Consider the following 19,826-nt stretch of genomic DNA (forward strand, 5'->3'; position numbering starts at 1 on the left):
GATAACCTGTAAATTCAACTCTACTTATCATAATAGTCGTAATAGTATGTATAAATATTAATTTTACTGCGGCCCTGAGGAAACCGATTCAAGATAAGTGATTGATGAAAATAGTTATTTGCGATACAAATGCGAAAAAGAGGAAATTCGAAACGAGTGGCGATAAATTAAAACACGACCGAAGGGAGTGTTTTAAATCGTCACGCGTGGCGAATTACCTATTCGCACGTGTATCGAACAACGTTTTACAGTACATATGGCACTTTAAAGTTTCGACATCGCACGAAAAGTGCTATTTTACGCACTAGTGCGGAAAAGTAGCCCCATATATACTGTAAAAGATTATTCAGCCGCAATAAATTTGAATTGATACCTATTGCAGTCGCTGTCAGATAGTACTGGAGCGGCGGATGTGCTAGAAATATCTGAACACGCACTGTAACATATGCGAATAACGCCTTAACAATTTCAAATATTTATGAGCACCTTGGCCGATATATCTGCTGGCGACTGTACTACATGATATTTTTAAATATGATGAGTCGTTCGTTTATAGATTTCTGCACTAGATACTTATAAAAAATACCTCAAGTAAATAACATTCTAAAATTATTTTATAACAGCACCCCTTATAAACACGCCTGCACTCTACCTTATGCTAAGTATGTCTACTTGCTTTCAGAAACTAATTATTTAGAATAGAGTTATTTATTGTGAATTTTTTGAGGCTAAATAGTTGCCAATAATGTTAAGAGTTTATTAGGTTTTAGGGAAACTTGTATCGCCTATTTATATAGCTACTGTTTTGAATGCCGTATAAAGTGGTGTGGTGTTTTTATAATTCTGAAACACAATTGTATTATCTTATGACGAGATACACGATGTTGGTAATTTTGTAGGACTGTTAGAAATCTAATTAATATATTCCTCGAGAAAGTGGATTTGAAAGTCATTATAAATGCATGAAAAGGACTAAATAACTTTTACGCCAATGCTGTAGGCCTAGCACAGGAGCGACGCGATAGTATCTCGCCCGCGAGATACTCGTAGACTATCCCGTCTTTTGCTAACTGTATTGAATAGTATTGATTCGAGAGGGCCGGAGGTCTATCTCGCGGGGTAAATACTCTTGCGGTGCTCCTATGTGAAGCCTTCTGAAAGATAAACTATTTTTAACTTATATCTAAGAACTTACACATGACAACACTACAGTAGTTTCCTCCTAAAATAAAAAAATAACAAACGCACGACTTCACTACATATCGGCGCAGACGATTTACTATTCTTGCATTGCTAGTCAACTTTTGATTAAAAATTTAGATGCTCAAGCATTAATTGCTTATTTATTAGCCAAAGAGAGAACTTAATTGTAAAAAAAATGGTTTACTGTAGTGGTTTGGGTGCTTTAAGGTAACGTAAATAACTCCAACATTGCCTAGATATACCTTATTAGCTTTTAACTTCAAGACATAAACTTGTATTTTTATTAATTTATACTCGTAAAAGTAGCAAAGTTTATCTCCTGGGCAAAGTTGAAACTTACGTTACATCAGTAGCAAGGACCCTACACTAATGTTTCACTACACTTTAGGTAGGTACCTATTGAGTCACACGAACCATTTTAAAACGACATTCTGAAATAACACGAAGACATGAACATCCAAGTAACATACATCTATGTCTGTTACTAGTTGTCGTTGCTAGAAATTGTAAGCCAAATAAATAGGGAATATTACGCGAAACTCTGCGTAGGGGGCGCCACTACCACGATTACTCACAATCTGAGGGTCTACCGCAAACGAGAGTCGAACTGTTGTTATCAAACCTTTATCATCCTTGCATATTCGAGCGATAAAGAGCCAGATAGCCGAGTTTCGACTTTCGCGTTTCCCGGTAGGCCCTTTGTAAACAAACCGCCTTGATGTATCAATTGTCATATTTTATTGTCTGAAAATTTGTCTAAAAACAGTTTAAGGCACAGTGTGTATATAAGTTACTCTATGGTTTACGATGGGTTCTAGTGCTGCACTCTGGCGGCAGAACATAGCAGTAATGCCCCCTACTGGAGCGAGTTCAAGTTACATACAAAACTTAGTACCAGACATAGATACAATATGTTACGTAAATATTCATGCCAAGTTTGATGTAAATTAAGCACGTTGTTTTTAAATCAGAACTAATCGGAGCGGTTATTTGGCCGCGTGTTCGTGTGAGTCGTAATGTGGTTTCTTTGTTAAATTGGGTAAGCAGAGAGGAATTTAAACTGTTGTGAGACATACTAACATTGAATAATTTTACGGTTTAGACCGTAAAATTATTCAAAGCAGAGAGGAGATTAAAAATAAAATATATTTAAGTACTTCACTAGTTTTAGTGTCACTATGTTACTCTGTGTCAGTAGCTTTTGGTTGTGTATCGTAACAAATAACATATGTTGATCGACGTTGATTTTTACGAGTTTATTTTGTTATTTATATCTAATTATATTAAGCAGATGCTTTATTTATTTCGTTGTAAAGGTGTATACCATGATAAGTTACTTATTACCTTAAAAATATATTGTATCGGAATAATTAACTTTCGTAGTGGACTGCTTTTGATTAGATTTAATTTTTCATAGTAGATAATTTAATATTTTATTTTAGTTTTGTATTTTTGCTTTGTGACAACATGTTTATTTTTGTGCCGTAATTAAATATAATGTATATTATAAATATTATAATCTAGAGGTCCAAACAGAGATTAGAAAATTAAATTATAAAGTCAAAGAAATAAGTATATCATGTGGCGCCACTTAGTGCACCTGCTGTGTACAACACAGTGCTTTTGCTACTTTAGCACGCCATAATATAAGGTCCATTGGGGTAACTTCAAAAGCGGGATATTATTGAAAAATAAAAAAAACAATTATCTACTAAAAACTAAAAGCACTTTCGGCGATAGCAACAGTAAACAAGATGCCTCGGTAAGATTCGCAGTAGCGAAAGTGTTGCTAAAGTATGAACTCTTCTGGTCTTGATTTTCATTACCACGCTTTCGAAGTTATACCAATGCACGGGCCATATTGTATAATATTCCCTATCTTCTCGGAGCCCAAGTCAAAAGGATCAAATCTCGTTGACTCTTTTAAGATTAACCATTTCGATTCAAATATCCTTAACTTTCGGCCTTTTTTGATTTTTTCTGCCTGCCTGGGTTGTGATGCAAGACGTCACAAGAATTAACTTATTGACAAAGGTATTGCCAAAGAAAACTATTGATTTCGTTAAATATTCTCCTAGTTATATTAACGTGTGTCTAAATTATTTATTACGCCATTGTTATAGCTTATTAGATTTTGTTTGTTGTTAATGTTTCCTACTCATTAGAGAAATGGCATTGATTTTGCGCAATTGAAATGTGTGTAATAGTGGAAAAGAAAGCCGAACTAAAAATGATATGAGGTACCTATATGAGGATATACATGCGGATTTGTTTGACTTCTAGCGTCCCATCGTCCTAATACTATTACTATTTAGGACCATCATTCGTCGCGATCCGTATTTAATTATAATTAAATTTAATAACAATAACTTTTCCTACTTTTTGCACATCCGTAGTAAGGTCAATACCGGTAAGAGCTGGCTATCAGATTTGGGCCTGTTTAAAACACATTTGTTAGTGTTTATTGCGAGTTGCACATTTGTATGAACTCACAATAAACACTAATTAATGCGTAAACAAGCCCACATGTGAAGGCCTGCTACACTTACCCCTATTGACCTAACAAGAGCTACAATCTATGTTACATAATAGAAACAATCGAATATACTAAATAAGGCCTAAACTATTTATGTTTGTAGTTTTAGTCTGTATTGTTAATCAAAATCTAACGTGCCTATATTGTTTTGTTTGTCCCGCATCTAATCTCTAGTACCCAACGTACTTACTAGTTGTAAAGTATTGATTCATGTAACACAAATTATTGTACAAATGATTATTTTGAATAAAGCTATTTTGTTTAAATATCGGTTTTGTGTTTATGCTTCAATTCCCAGGATCATCATTGAGAATACTTGCTTTTAGAGTCAGACCAATCCTTTTCAAGTTTTCCATTTTTAAAACAGTTTAAGTAATTTCCGTTATTGAACTTTTTCAACTATTTATAATCTACCCGAAACTTGCACTTCAATATTAATATTGTGAATATCTTATTTAACTGAGGTATTTATTTACTTGCTAAACAGAATAGTAATAACAGTTCGTAAGTCCTAATACAGGATGCTGCCTGTAACAGGGGCAATAAATAAACTAGGCTGTACTCCTCAAAGTGACCAACATATGTTCAGCAACTTTTGAAAATAACTCATGTTTTGATTTTTTATACACTTTAAAGTTTATTCTAAGACGCAATGTATTGCGAATTTTGTTATGTTTAAAGCGTGAAAAGTAACGTCACATACACTGATGTCAGCGTACACTGAAGTCAATATTTATTTTATATGAAAAAGAGGAAGTCTAAAGGATTCATAATTTTTAAAAGTTATTGAACAAATGTTGGTCAGTTTGAGCCTTGAGAGTACAGCCTTTGGTTTAATTTATTGCTCCTGTTATAGGAAGCACCCTGTATATTTTTTTATAGACTTGATGGAACAGGTCAATAAAAAACATATTGAAACATGATTATTTATTACTAAATATTGGTAATTCATTGCCTGGATTACATAATTAATATTCTCTAATTAGCAATACATATATACATCTAACAAAAGGCAAGATTTGAAGTTCATGAGTCCCACCTCTTATGCAATACAACTGCATCTTTGCCTTTCCGGCAACTTTGCCCACGTTTATTCACAAAGGAGACAATATTCGCATATTATTATATAAATTAAATATTAAAAAACACATAATTGAATGAATAGTTAGGTAAAAACTGATGGCATTATACATATACACATAAAAAAATTGTCACAGATTTTCAACGAAGTACGTCGGTGGTGTATTTTTATTTGTCCCCGCCCCACGTGACCACCACCAGACATGAGGGGGGAACAAATGGAAATAATTCTGAGGAATCCAACTATTCCCATCTGTGCCCGGTGTGGATAAATGGGAATACACCCGGTAGGTCCTCTGGGCTGGGCCGATCGGTTCCAAAAAGTAATTGCAATGTAAGCGCGCCGCGGACGCCGCGCGATTGTAAAATTATACTCCATGTGAGGGGCCTTGACCGCATAGCAATATTACCTACCAAAATATGCAAATTTTTCCCTATTTTGATAGGTAATATTGCTGTTATATTTCTTGCTTGCACATTTGGAAAGCCATATCGAGCTCGCGTCGTTGTGAAATGCGAGCCTGTAATTTTTTTTTCTACGAACTTATATCTTGCCTGCTGCCAAACAAAAAGGCATACCGATCTTAAATCATTCGAGTAAAAATACATTTACTAGATTTCTATCTCTTTCTTTCCAAGAGGGACCATCGTACAACCGATTGGGATAGAAATATAGACTTCTTTCTGGCGTACGACACCCCCTGCTTAATATATAGCTTCTCTTCGTATATAAATATATATGTACAGTGCGTGATATAGTCTTTAATACGTCTACATAGAAGAATAAATGTTTGTTATACATTTTTAGTACGTATATCGCTTAATATGTATGTATCTACATTACTTATGCACGCTTTCTACCAACTAGAACTAGGCGGATCCGGGCGCACTCTACTAAATTTAGGAAAGTTTCTATGCATATATAGTTACATTTAATATTTAAGGTGCAGTAGGTTCATCCGGCAGAGTTTTTTAAACATCGTAGCGGTTTTTTTGATCACACTACGGTTGCCAAAAATTTAATAAGCCATCTTGCGGCCTTTCTCTAGTAACTTCATCAATTAGATAGTTCTTGACTCTCCGTCGATAAATAAAATCACAAACATGGGTCTAAAACGCACCTTAAAAATTTGTAATAAATCATTATAGCACAAAACATAAAAATTGATTCTAAAATGTGCAATTTTACTTAAATTAAAATTCAAAAATCAAATTATTCCGCGATCCCGGGCTCGCACAGCCATCTCGCCCACGCTTACGCCCAGTGTGAGTAGAGCCTGAACCCACGGGGCCTTAAATGTAACTCACGACCGGGATGTAATGACTGTAAAGATCGGTTTTCCTAGGATAGCGGTGCCGTCATATAGCGGCCGTCTCCATACTAAATAATACGGCTAAATATGGATGTCGTAGTATTTGTATGGAGACAGCCGCTATATGACGGCACCGCTATCCTAGGAAACCAAAGCATAAGTTTAGTAAGGTGCGCTACGGCTTTGCCCGGTGGTAGAAATCGTATCTTAGAGTATAGTCGCGGCTGCGATAAACAATGACCTTTTATGGACAGCTGTCGGGCTAGGCTAGCACATGACGGGCGCGACAGTATGTCGCCTCGAGATAGACTACTCGTCGCTCTTTAATTAATACAGTTTGCAAAAGGCAGGTAGTCTATGTCGCGGCAATCATGTGCTAGGCCTACTGAAAGAGTAGTTATAATAAAATAAAAGCAACAATTATTTTTTATATGAAATACAATCGCTTCAATCAATCAACTTTAACTACCGTCGTGAGATTGAAACACGAGTGTCTATGTAAGGGCCGACACAGACGGACTGCAATTTGTATTTGCAGTCCGTCTGTACCGGCCCTAAATTACGTTAATGATAGGTATGATCATATGCAGAGGTCGACCTTCTTCGGGTGCTCAATAACGCGACCATCACCTTGTAATCTCCAACCTGTTACTAATTACTTCAATATAATTTGAAACCAATTTCAATTTGAACAAAGTTGCATTTCTTTTGTTTCTTTCGATTACCAAACGAAAAGAAATGGAATCATATTTTCTTCACTATTTCGACGAACTTAATCCAGGAGCCATGTTAAACCCCGCTTTTCTCCTGCGAGTATTAATATCGTAATAAGTTAATAACAAGTCATTGCTGAACGCAGCCACTAAACGGTCTACTGCAGCTATGCCATAGAAAAACAAAACTATAAAGCTTTTATATATAAGTATACAATACCACCTGTCATAGAATCCTTATTAGATTCGCGGGCTCCAAGTTACTGCTTAATTTTGTTTGTGACACACTTTTATCGCTGACTATACTTCTTATCATTTGCATGTCTATAAGGTACTTCTCGAGACCTTTTCAATGAGCCTAAACTCGATGTGTTTGTGTTTTTCCATCGAGGAGGTCCTTTCGATCCGTCAGATCAGCTCCATGGTAGCATATTATTGTACCCTGTCAAATTTGCGGCCACATTAATTTGCACTCGTCTTAGTAAGGTCAATAGGGGTAAGTGTGGCTGCGGGATTACTGTGGCTGGCCTTCACAATGGGGTCTAATATTTACACATTAATTATTGTTTTATTTTTTAAGTATTTATGAACTCGCAATAAACAACAATCAATGTGTAAACAGGACCTATTATGAAGGCCAGCCACACTTATCCGTAGGTATTGACTTTATATACTTTTGTGACCTAGAATTTTCATGGCTATAGTTCGTTTTTTTAGCATTAGAAAGAACTTGAAAGAAGGTAAGCGATTATGACATGTCTTTTAATTGAAAAACACTTTTTAAAAATCAATAACCATTACTTTTGAAAGCAGAAGACTATAAAAGATCGTATTAGATTCATAATTGTTACATATTTACCGTAACTTATTTTTAACATGTGTTTTTCAATTAAAAAACACATCAAGATTGTTTACCTTATTTCTAATGCTAAAAAAACGAACTATAGTGAGTATGTAATATAACGAAATAATAATTTGGTATATTTACATTTTTGGCAACTTGTATTGTATATATTTTATTTATAATAAAAAAAACAACGAAATTTTTTCAATGCGCAATGGGTTCAAGGCTTTAACGAAGTAATTAGTTTAAGCATTTTTTCTATGGCATAACTGATTAATATTCATAATCAACAATTTTCTAATCTAATTTCATAATTATTGCCTACAATTACAACAAAATATCTAAAACAATTTGCTACGACAAAGAAGCTTCGTTTAAAATCAACTTTCGAGACTCTTTTAATAAAATATTCGAGCCAATATGGTTCTTGTCAGGCGTAAAAACTTTTTCTTGTCAAATAATTCTGTTTTTTTTTATTACACACGGTCGCCATGTCGGTCCGCCATATTGTCATTTTCTTTTTAGTCGTAGCATATTACTTTGTGATCAACATGGTGTTTTAATATTAGAGTGCGAGAGGGAGCGCCATTTTGAGAGTATGCCTCTCTCGCTCTTGACCGCTCTCATGTGACGACATGGAAACTGGCACGAAATTAAATAGATTCGATTTATAACATTAACATAATTCTTTGATTTATTGAATTTAATTTACATTCGACAGGATAAATTGTTTTTTTTTTGTCATAACAGAAATAATGATTTTATATTTAAAAACTTCACAATACATAATAACTTAATGGTTACACTTATATTAATTACTAGCCATCAAACAAAAGCAAAACCATTTTTAGTTAAAAAAAGCGGTTAAATGCAGTTGTCATTCCAGTTACCGAATCATCACTTGTTGTTGTTCAATTACACTTGAGTGCACTAAAATGGTACACAACAGTACTCTGGTCTACTTACGATAGCTCTAAACGTATGTACTTGTGATGTACATGTTATCACTAATATAAAGCATTTTTATAATAATTTACGGGTTCACCAGACACAGGTATTATTTTAGTTGTTAATTATTTCCGAAATCTTTTCCAATATTATATAAACTTTCCGCAGCTTGGATATCTATAGTACGGGCCCCAATGTGTGACCACACGTGTTAAGGCCAGAGCACACCGGCTAAGTGTGCGTAGACGTGCACGTGCGCGTGCGCTAAAATGTTGGAGCCGCACACGCACACGTCACGCAAGCGGTGTGCCGTCTCTCATAAGGATCTATATATTACAACGCGCACGTGTACACAGGCCTGTGTATACTTTATCTACTGACCTTGTGACTACAGTTCAGAATATATAACATAACCGTCATTTACAGCTGTATTCGGCCGTCGTATGTGGCCAGAGTCCACACATCGTGTCACTACTGCGAGTAAGCAACGTTGCTATAATAATCATACGGTGTGAGGCCTTTCTCTACGAAAAACGGGATACCACTGCTTTTCTGATTTCTTCCCACGCCCATTCTGTAATAGAACAGTGTTTTGTTAAGTGATATTATAGTAGTTTATGTGACTGTGCTACATAATGAGAGGTATGCAAATACGAGTGTGATACATACTGCTCTATCTACACACATACTCGTATTATAAACTTTCTATGATGTGGTCAAATTAAAGTCGTTTGTTTTTCAGAAACGTTTGAAATTTTAATGTGATTATTAAATCGATATCGAAATTATTATTATTCAATGAAAATTTTCACGGATACGAAATTAGTTGTAACATAACTATCTATTTTTATGCTGGCCGTAATTTGACGTTTTTTAATAAATCATAGAAAATGGCAACCAATTAGTGTTTTAGGAAATACATTAAAGCCATATATAAAAGTCACTAGTCAGATATGACAGTCAGTCTGACTTTCGACAGTTGTGTTGACCGGCGACATGTGTACCTGGGGCCGCACAGCGGGCTAGGAGTCCCCGTACTCCATGGTCTTGATGTACGCGACGGCGGAGCAGAAGTGCGTCCACCAGTACAGCGCGGGGCCCTGCAGCGACGCGCCGCCCAGCGAGTTGACGAAGTCGATCGTCGAGAGGAGCGAGGGGGGGTTGACCTGCGACATTGAAATGATACGGGTTAATGGGGTTGGTAACTGTCAAAGGTTTGCATAGATGGCGCCATCATAGCTTGCCCGTTTTTCTATGAGATTTGGCTTTAACCCTTAAATGCATAGTGATGCATTTATACACACAACATAAACATCAAATGTTATGCATTATTAAACAAATTCTATTTATTCTTGTATATTATTTCAATAGTAAAACTAATAAATTTTCCGAATTATTACATAAATTTACGCAGTATTTTAATTTATAAAAGTTACATTTGTTTATAGACGAAATATCGGAAAACTTGGAAAAACCTGAAAGTTGATGATTTTTAGTATGTGATTTTGGGCAGATTTTTCGGGGTTTGTAATTATTTTATATTTACAAATTTTATCATAGGAACATCACAAATAGTGTACCTTTCTGTTGGCAGTTAAGATTTTTCCTATACCCCTTACTAATAGCTATATATTTCCAAAAATATGATTTAGACTATGCAACTTTTAACACTGATTTCCCAGTGAAAATCGATGATATAATTTTTTTTACTATTTTTCCTAGAAACGGCAAACAATTATGTGATATATATATTAATTTCGGGCAAAACGAAAAAATCATGTATTTAAGGGTTAAGGGCTGGCATCCAGGGCATTAGAAAAACAAAAAATTGGCACAATTCTAGTGATTGACAAGGCAAGCTATGATGGTGCTATCTGCTAAATACTTCGACCGGCCAACCCCATTAACAAAAACATCCGTCTATAACTAAAATTATGCAATAGGGAATATTACGCGAAACTATGCGTTGAGGGCGCCACTCTCACAATCAGTCACAGTCTACCGCAAACGAGAGTCGAAATTTTGTTATCTAACCTGTCTTATCACTCTTGCATATTCGAGCGATAAAGTGGCAGATGGCTGAGTTTCGATTTTTGCGTTTCCCGGTAGACCCTATGTAAACAAACCGCCTTGATGTATCATTGTCATATTTTACTGTCTGTGAAAACTTGTCAAAAACAGTTTAAGGCACAGTATGTATAAGTTACTCTATGGTTTACGAAAAGCGCTAGTGCTGCACTCTGGCGGCAAAACATTGCAGTAATACTCCCTATTGAGAAGACAACTTTTGAGCTTCATAGCGGCTGGCTTGAATGTGGGAATGGTTAGCCTACTACCTACTAAATGTACGTACCTTGAGTATAATGAACACGAGGACGGGCGTGAGGTCGTCCGCGGCCGGCGCCGAGCCCTCCGTGAGCCCGAGCACCGCCATCACGCACGTGACGCACCGCATCACGCACTGCAGCTGTTGACCGGTAACGCTACTTTTTATTACAGGGTGTAATCTAAAACGTGATACAAGATAATCAAACCTGAATCTTTTCATGATTTTGAACAACTTTTACTATGGGGTCAATTTTGTAATATTAAAAAAAAATTGAGCTGTTCCATAGAAATGGTCAAGGAGAGGTAGACAAAAATGTATGGCAAAGATTTTTTTTATTGTTAATTTACAAAGTTGACCCCATAGTAAAAGTTGTTCAAAATCATGAAAAGTCCAGGTTTGATTATCTTGTATCACGTTTTAGATTACACCCTGTATTATGCTACCTAGTACAGAAAACTTATTACGTGCTTATTTTAATGTCGTCTAAGGGACGGTTGCACCAACCACAGTTGACTGACTGACTTTAACATCACCCAGAAGTGGTTTAATGAGATTTCCCATACAATAACATTTTCCGAACTCTCTAACGGTGAAATACGGTTTGGTGCAACCGACTTTTCCGCGCGAGATAATTATAGCGTTCAGGAGCAGGGATGTTGCGGATGCCGATTTTTTGACATCCGCGGATGCGGATGCGGATTTTTAAAGGCTCACATCCGCTGATGCGGATGCGGATTTTTAAAGGCTCACATCCGCTGATGCGGATGTCAAGATAGGTACATAAAAAACGTCAAATATTACATTTTAGTAATTATTATTTAAAAAAAACCGGCCAAGTGCGAGTCGGACTCGCGTTCCAAGCGTTCCGTACATTAAGTTAAGTCCCACTCACGCTTGACTGTTAATTTCTAATAGTTTTTTTTGGCTAATGACTAAATTACCTAGCAGTCTAGCACTTACGCCGATGCTAAGATGTTCCTGTACCGAACTGTTCCACATCCGCATCCGCATTAAATCCGCATCGATTTTATGCGGATGAGGATTCGGATGCGGATGTTGAAAATAATGCGGAAGTTCCGTGGTTGCGGATGCGGATATTCTCAACGTCCCTGTTCAGGAGTACGCGCCACTGAGTTATAGTTAGTTGAGCCCCTCCGTCGCACATCGTACGTAGGAACGTGCAAAAACGCGGCATCTGGACGCAATAGGGTATTTGACTGTATTTAAAAGAAATTACTTTACGCCATGCAGGAAATAAGTAATTTAACGTAAATAAATGTATTTTTTTTCTTTCTTCCAAAAAAAGCACCAGAATATTAATAGGGAAACGTAGATAGCAGTTATTATTAGACACAATTACTATTTTAAAACCCGTTTAAAACTATAAAGAGTAGGTAATTTGATCGTGACGTCACATGCCAGTGTTTCATATAAATTCCATAGTAGAAAAATCGTTATGACAGTTCGAATAAAGAAACTGATTTGACCAGTAGTCAAATACCCTATTCAAACTCGGGTAAATGCAACTATCACATTTTGCAATTTTGGTTTTAAGATAAGGTAATAGGGTATAGTTTGTAGCTTTCTAGTAGACCCCGAAGGCTTATCCTATTGTCTATTGTTCAGTAAAATCGCACGTGCTACTTACCTGCAAAAAAGGGTCCTAATTATTCTATTTGGCACCTGAGCGCGGGCTAGTCCAACGCTCAAAAAACCAGTGTAGGTGCGCTCTCCGATAACGCGCCTTTGTTACGCATCTCGATGACACATTTTAGACTGGTTCTGTAGCGTTCGACTCGCCGGCACTCAGTAACCGAAGTACCGATTTTTTATGCAGGTGGTTGTGGCACGTGGCACGAGCGGTTTTTCTTAACAATAGACAATAGGATTAGCCTTCGGGGTCTATTAGAAAGCTACAAACTATAGATACCTTAGTTAGTCAAATACCCTATTTAATAGGCTACATGACTAATTTTCATTTATGGTATCAATCGATAGGGTTTGTTTTTAGGATCAAATGTCTATATGGGACCATTGCATTAAAGTAACACAAAAGTCAGAAATTGTAGTCAAAGGCCGACAGTCGCACTTCACTCGCGAAACGCCCTATACAAAACGGCCAGGGGCCGTGACGTCATCGCCCATCTTGTAGTATGGACAAAACAAGAAAATTGCGTTTTTGTCGGTGAAATATTGCGTTTATGTATATAGTTGGTATACAATATTTTATTGGATGAAATGTAAGGAATCGAATGGTACCCTTACTTTTACCGTTTTTGGAAGTTAAAAAAAACTTAAATTTTGAAACTTTCAGGTCCTGTATTTTTGTAATTTTTCAATATTTTGTTTTAATATCCACATTATTGTGATAAATGGCTCGTTCGCTATCAATTTTACTAGATTTTGTTATAAAATTCAACATGTTGGTATGATCCGTATTATAAATAAATAAATAAATATTAGGGGACATCTTACACAGATCAACCTAGCCCCAAACTAAGCAAAGCTTGTACTATGGGTGCTAGGCGACGATATACATACTTATATAGATAAATACATACTTATATACATAGAAAACATCCATGACTCGGGAACAAATATTTGTGTTCATCACACAAATAAATACCCTTACCGGGATTCGAACCCGGGACCATCGGCTTCACAGGCAGGGTCACTACCCACTAGGCCAGACCGGTCGTCTGAAGTCATCATCTTCCTCGCGTTGTCCCGGCATTTTTGCCACGGCTCATGGGAGCCTGGGGTCCGCTTGGCAACTAATCCCAGTAATTGGCGTGGGCACTAGTTTTTACGGAAGCGACTGCCATCTGACCTTCCAACCCAGAGGGTAAACTAGGCCCGTATTGGGATTAGTCCGGTTTCCTCCCGATGTTTTCCTTCACCGAAAAGCGAACTGGTAAATATCAAATGATATTTCGTACATAAGTTCCGAAAAACTCATTGGTACGAGCCGGGGTTCGAACCCGCGACCTCCGGATTGCAAGTCGCATGCTCTTACCGCTAGGCCACCAGCGCTTTTTTTCTGAAGTATTGAGCAAGTATTAGGGCACCTTGTCCCGGGGGGTGCGGTAGACGGGCAGGTGCGCGAGCAGCAGCTGCGCGCGCGCGTACGGCGCCGCCCACAGGTGGCGCGCGCCCACGCCCGCGCGCGCCGCCGTCAACCCCGCGCCGAGCCGCCGGATATGCTCCGACACCACTCTGTTTCACAAACACACACTAATTAGTTTCAAGTTTATTTGTAATTCGACATTTAGAGGCTTTATACATCTCTATGTTAGTTTGATTTGATATTTACGGCTTAGTTGTATTTTATAATTATTGATGTGTTTTTTTTTTGCTGTATGTAAATTCCATATTGACGTGTAAAAGTGCCCTTGTGGCCTAATCATGCAATGTCTTAATAGGTAAATAAAATCATATAAATCAAAATGTATAATTAACATAGTAAATGATCAAATAGGTACGTCAATTTCATAGAGTGTAAATAAAAGTATGCTTAGAATTATTTTATATAAGAAAGACATTATTTTTCATTTTATCTGTAAATTCATTGATTGAGTAAAATGGGGTACGGGGATTGAGTAAATTAGAGTCTGTGCGGAAAGAGAAGAGTCGTGGAATGTATACTTGGTCAACCAAATCTTGACAGTAGAAAAAGGCGGCAAATTTTAAAAATGTAGGCGCGAAGGGATATCGTCCCATAGAAAATTTGAATTTCGCGCCTTTTTTTACTGACAAGATTTGGTTGACCAGCTTTATCTTCCTAAAAATAGAACGGGTCAACGACAACTGCATAAAGGAAAAAATGCCTTTTATTTTGACTGTCAATGCCGGTTTGAAGTAACGAAAAATTCTAATATTCTAATAATCTCAGATTGTTTTAAATGACTAATAGCGACTCGCCCCGGCTTCGCAGGGGTTACATGAAACCTTAAAAAATTACACACCTAAACCTTCCTCAAGAATCTCTCTATTGATAGGTGAAAACCGCATGAAAATCCGTTCAGTAGTTTTTGAGTTTATCGCCAACATATTACAGACAGACAGACGCGGCAGGAGACTTTGTTTTATAAGGCCCATATACACTTGTAAGTAAATACAGACACAGCTTTGTATATTACAGAATGAGAGATAAATATCGTCTTTTCTAACAAATAGATTTGTCCCTACGTAAGTAATACCATAGAGAAATATAGTAAGACAAGAGTGCTCACTCCATACATCAGTTCAGACTATTAATTTCAGTGTCTACATCTAGCATCGAGTAGCGGAACTATCAGTACTGCTATTTGACAATAGATGTAGCACCGACCGGAAAGTCTTATCTCAACAGCATAAGACTTTCCGGTCGGTGCTACATCTATTGTCAAGTAGCAATACTGATAGTTCCGCTACTCGATGTTAGATGCTAATAGTCTTTTTGGTATTAAAACTGATGTATGGAGTGAGCACTCTATGTATTTTTTTCTCTATGGTAATACTTACAAGTTTATCTCAAGCTTTAGATGTAGTGATATTGTATACTCACTGGTCGCGGCCGTAGTCGCCCTCGCCGATGGGGAAGAGCACGTTCAGGTAGAGACGCGCGAACGCGGCGCGCTCGACGGTCAACTCCAGCACCTCTATTAAAGTCGCCGGCGCTCCTGAAAATTATCATACCTGTGTTCTCGGATCTAGAATGACACGGTTAAAGATAATTGAAGTCGCAAGGGAAGCCATCACTTCTTAGCGCCTTCAAAAGCGGCCGCTTAAATGTACCAAAATGTAATGTTAGCGGACTAGATAATACGAAAAGCTGTATTGAATCGTACCTATCGATGGGTTATATTATATCTTGGAAAACACAGTTACAGAAGCAAATAATTTACGCAATCACATGTTATTTCTGAATACTTCCAATGACACATCATATCGATTTTGGTCGCACTTTTGACACTTGACAGGCGATGCATTGTAGATCTGTGCAGATCAATGCATTATTTTTATCTCAATGAAGTTCTAACCTTCCCACGAGGGGTCCGCCTTGACTTCGGCGACGAGGGTCTTGATATTGGCCATCAGTCGTTTCGCCTTCTCGTCCATCACCTCTCCTCCTGCACGGGTGAACGCATTATTAAAACATAATTATGTTAAGGACCAACAATTCTGTAATAAAATCGAAACTTATCCACGACTTGTCCTTTCCCGGCGTCTGCAATAATGTCTTATTATCTGTGGTACTAGCCATTGAGCGCGGCGTGGTTGTTGTGCGCGGAGTGGTGGCGCGCGAGCCGCCGCAGCGAGTTGCCGCGCTCGAGCTGCTGCAGCACCCGCGCGGCCGCGGCGGCGCGCGCGCACGCGCTACACTCGGCGCGGACCTGGTTAGTTTGGCTGGAAGTAACAAAAGAGGGCGCTCTATAAACAATTATCATTTTTATCTATTAAAAATGTTCTACTCGTTCTATCAGCGATTTCAACGTATATCTATAGGCTTCTTCTATATTGTTTTTATAAGATAATTAATCCTTAAAGGTCGTACTGGAGGTTTCTTCCGCCCAATTGCTGAAAATCACCTTTGTTTGTTTCGACTGTGAAACTAAGGGCACGTTTTTTTCTTAGACTTCACTTAACTCTTCTAAGTGCCAGTTGCACCATCCGCACTTGACAGACTGATCAACGTGCAACGTCACCCGGCGCGCCGCGGTTGTTTTCTATGAAACTTTCCATACAATAAAATTTAGCGAACTCTTTAAAAGTTGGGCGCAACCGACCCTAAATCTTGCCGCTATCAATGACTGTCCGAAGCCTCAATTCAGGCGGTCTAGCATAAGTTGCGATCTCGCGCGCGAGTCCATATTTGAAGTCTCGCAAGATGTGTAGAGTCGCGCGCGAGAACGCAACTCATGCTAGACCGCCTGGTCACTTCTACGTCCCTTGATCGACTTACCGTCTCAGAGCGTGAAGCGTATGCGTCAACGCAGCCCGGAAGCTAGCCAAATACTTGGCGTACGGCCGTCTTGCATCTAAATCTGCACGCAAAGCTGCCGCTATCCGCTCGCAAGAAGCGCCCGACGCCGCTAACACCCGGGCCACTTCCACCATCCACCTAGACATCAAGTAGTAAACTTACCGTCTGAGAGCGTGAAGCGTATGCGTCAACGCAGCCCGGCAGCTAGCCAAATACTTGGCGTACGGCCGTCTCGCATCTAAATCTGCCCGCAAAGCCGCCGCTAGCCGCTCGCAGCGAGCGCCCGACGCCGCTAAGGCTCGAGCCACTTCGGCCGCTTGAGCGGACGCGCCGGTTTCGGAGGCGGCCGCGGCGGCGGCTCGCATCCATTCCACCAGGGATGTGCTTGTGCAGCGCTGTGGAAATATTTTGTAAGTGTTATTCTGTATTTTTTTATCTTTCCTAGTACAAAACTTTTGAACAAAGTCCACGGTTTATACTCGTATCTCTTGAACGTCAAATACATTCTGCGATTGAAACAATTCCATACGTCAAGCGTCCAGATAGACATACATACAATACATAGATACATTATGTCGTAAAGTACAATAGTCTATAAACAGACTAAACTGAAAATGCAGGCTTGTAAACGAAATGGCCTTTAAAGGTCACTCGATTATCAGTCGTATCAATGCAGACGTTAGATTCGAAATGGAAAGGTTTAAATTTTACATTAGCACGACACGATATGACAGAACTACCTACAATACCTTCTTCATTAGATGATTCATTGTCAACCTTATCATACTAGTCAGTAGGTTCAAAATGGAACATCTTACATTGGGCACGTATTCTGTACACAACAGCTCAGGGTTGGACAGCACGAGCCGCAGTTTCTTCTTCATACTGTTGAACACCTCGGGGTCGTTGAGATCCAGTACTCCTTCGCATCTAAGAAAGAATAATGGCGTTATTCATAAACGCGTTACGGGTCTGAGTTAGCTATGAATCGTTTGTCTTTATCTGTCATTTCGACTTATGTATTTGGAAGAAAGGGATAAAACATAACTGTAGTTCGTTTTTTTTTAGCATTAGAAATAAGGTAAACAATCTTGATGTGTCTTTTAATTGAAAAACACATTTTAAAAATAAGTTACGGTAAATATGTAACAATTATGAATCTAATACGATCTTTTATAGTCATCTGCTTTCATAAGTAATAGTTATTGATTTTTAAAAAGTGTTTTTCAATTAAAAGACATGTCAAAATCGCTTACCTTTTTTCAAGTTCTTTCTAATGCTAAAAAAAACGAACTATAAGCGCGACTTGCACCATTCTACTAACCCAGGGTTAACCGGTTAAACCTGGAGTTACCATGGTTACCAGTACAATTTGACACTAAGTTAACGGTTTAACCGCTTAACCCCGAGTTAGTGGGTTGGTGCAAGTGGGCCTAAATCAGGTCCGTAAAATTTTATGAATAAAGGGGTTAGTTTTTCCATGTTTGTCCTTGCCGATTCGATTTGTTTTAGAGGCCGGATTGTATGGCTTTTTGATCTTGACATAATGTAGCACTGGAATAGACAAATAAATGTGTCTACTCGTCTTCTTTAATCCTTAAACTAGGATTTCATAGTTTAAACTACAACGGCATACTTTTTAATGTTGGATGCTCTGACATTTCTAACTGAACGAATATTCATTATGCAACGATATACAGTGTGGAAAGATAAGTCGGGCCCTGGAGGGAAACTACCTTAAATCCTTAAACTGGCTCATTTTACTTAAAGGAGACATTCCTTTATTTTTAAAAAGAAACAAAACTGCATTCAAAGATTTTCTAAAACTCGCTTAACTCGCTCGGGACTCGAACCGACTAAAAATTCCAAAAAATAAAAACTCGCATTTTTATTCTACTAGTCGACACAGTTAATGTTAATGATAACATTTCTCCAAGAAACATTAGGTCTTAAACTCGTCTGTCGAAGAAAAAATCCATAAAATGTAATATTTAGTACTCAAGATTTTTTTAGACAAGCCAAATTGAAGAAAAAAGAAAAATACTTTGAATGCAGTTTTGTTTCTTTTTAAAAATAAAGGAATGTCTCCATTAAGTATAATGAGCCAGCTTAAGGATTTAAGGTAGTTTCCCTCCAGGGCCCGACTTATCTTTCCACACTGTATAGAAGTATAATATGAATGATAGTATACCTGTCCTGTATGTCGGGCACGTCGGACACGCGCCGCTGGGCGCGCCGCCGCGCCTCCCCGGAGCTCTTGCGCCGGTACTTGGCGAGGATATCGTCCGAGCTCTCGGCGGGCTCGGCGCGCGGCGCCTCCGAGCGGAGCGCCTCCTCTTCCGCCAGCTTTATGTCTGCTCATAGATAATACCACATGGTCACAGTGTAAACAACACAGTAGGGTTGTCACAGACTTTAAGGCCGCGTAATCAATACTACAGATGGTCAAGCAGATCTTGTCAGTAGAAAAAGGCGGCAAATTTGAAAAATTTAGGCGCGTAGGGTTATCGTCCCATCTAAAATTTAAATTTCGCGCCTTTTTCTACTGACAAGATTTGCTTGACCATCTATAATATTATATGTAAATGCGAAAGTGTGTATGTTTGTCTGTCTGTTACCGCTTCACGCTTAAACCGCTGAACCGATTTAGTTGAAATTTGGTATGGAGTGAGTTTGAGTCCCGGGGAAGGACATAGGGTAGTTTTTATCACAGAAATCATCCTGTAAGGGGGTGAAAAGGGGGTGGAAGTTTGTATGAGGAATCGATAAAAAGCAGATTGGATATAAAATAAGCTACCTAAATTACTAAATCCAAGCAGACGAAGTCGCGGGCAAAAGCTAGTAATTTAATAAGACACGCTAGCCCTGTAACCTGTAAGTAGTACCGAGCTACTA

The 19,826-nt window shown here is 38.2% G+C and overlaps 1 protein-coding gene across 1 annotated transcript in view; it reads right to left on the minus strand.

Annotated features, from left to right (window-relative positions):
- Positions 1–9,123: 9,123 nt before the first annotated feature.
- LOC134661796 (receptor-mediated endocytosis protein 6 homolog) overlaps positions 9,124–19,826 on the minus strand; it is a 36,963-nt gene continuing 26,260 nt past the window's right edge. Inside the window, exons 24-33 of the mRNA XM_063517986.1 lie at positions 19,123–19,285; positions 17,750–17,861; positions 17,094–17,326; positions 16,209–16,354; positions 15,988–16,077; positions 15,513–15,627; positions 14,035–14,182; positions 10,991–11,104; positions 9,642–9,803; positions 9,124–9,211 (exon numbers count right to left, since the gene is read on the minus strand). Of these exons, the coding sequence (XP_063374056.1) occupies positions 9,660–9,803; positions 10,991–11,104; positions 14,035–14,182; positions 15,513–15,627; positions 15,988–16,077; positions 16,209–16,354; positions 17,094–17,326; positions 17,750–17,861; positions 19,123–19,285 (1,265 nt within the window). The 3' untranslated portion in view covers positions 9,124–9,211; positions 9,642–9,659. The remainder of the gene's footprint in view (positions 9,212–9,641; positions 9,804–10,990; positions 11,105–14,034; positions 14,183–15,512; positions 15,628–15,987; positions 16,078–16,208; positions 16,355–17,093; positions 17,327–17,749; positions 17,862–19,122; positions 19,286–19,826) is intronic.

This window comes from Cydia amplana, chromosome Z (assembly GCF_948474715.1).
Source record: "Cydia amplana chromosome Z, ilCydAmpl1.1, whole genome shotgun sequence".
Classification (NCBI taxonomy): Eukaryota; Metazoa; Arthropoda; class Insecta; order Lepidoptera; family Tortricidae; genus Cydia; species Cydia amplana.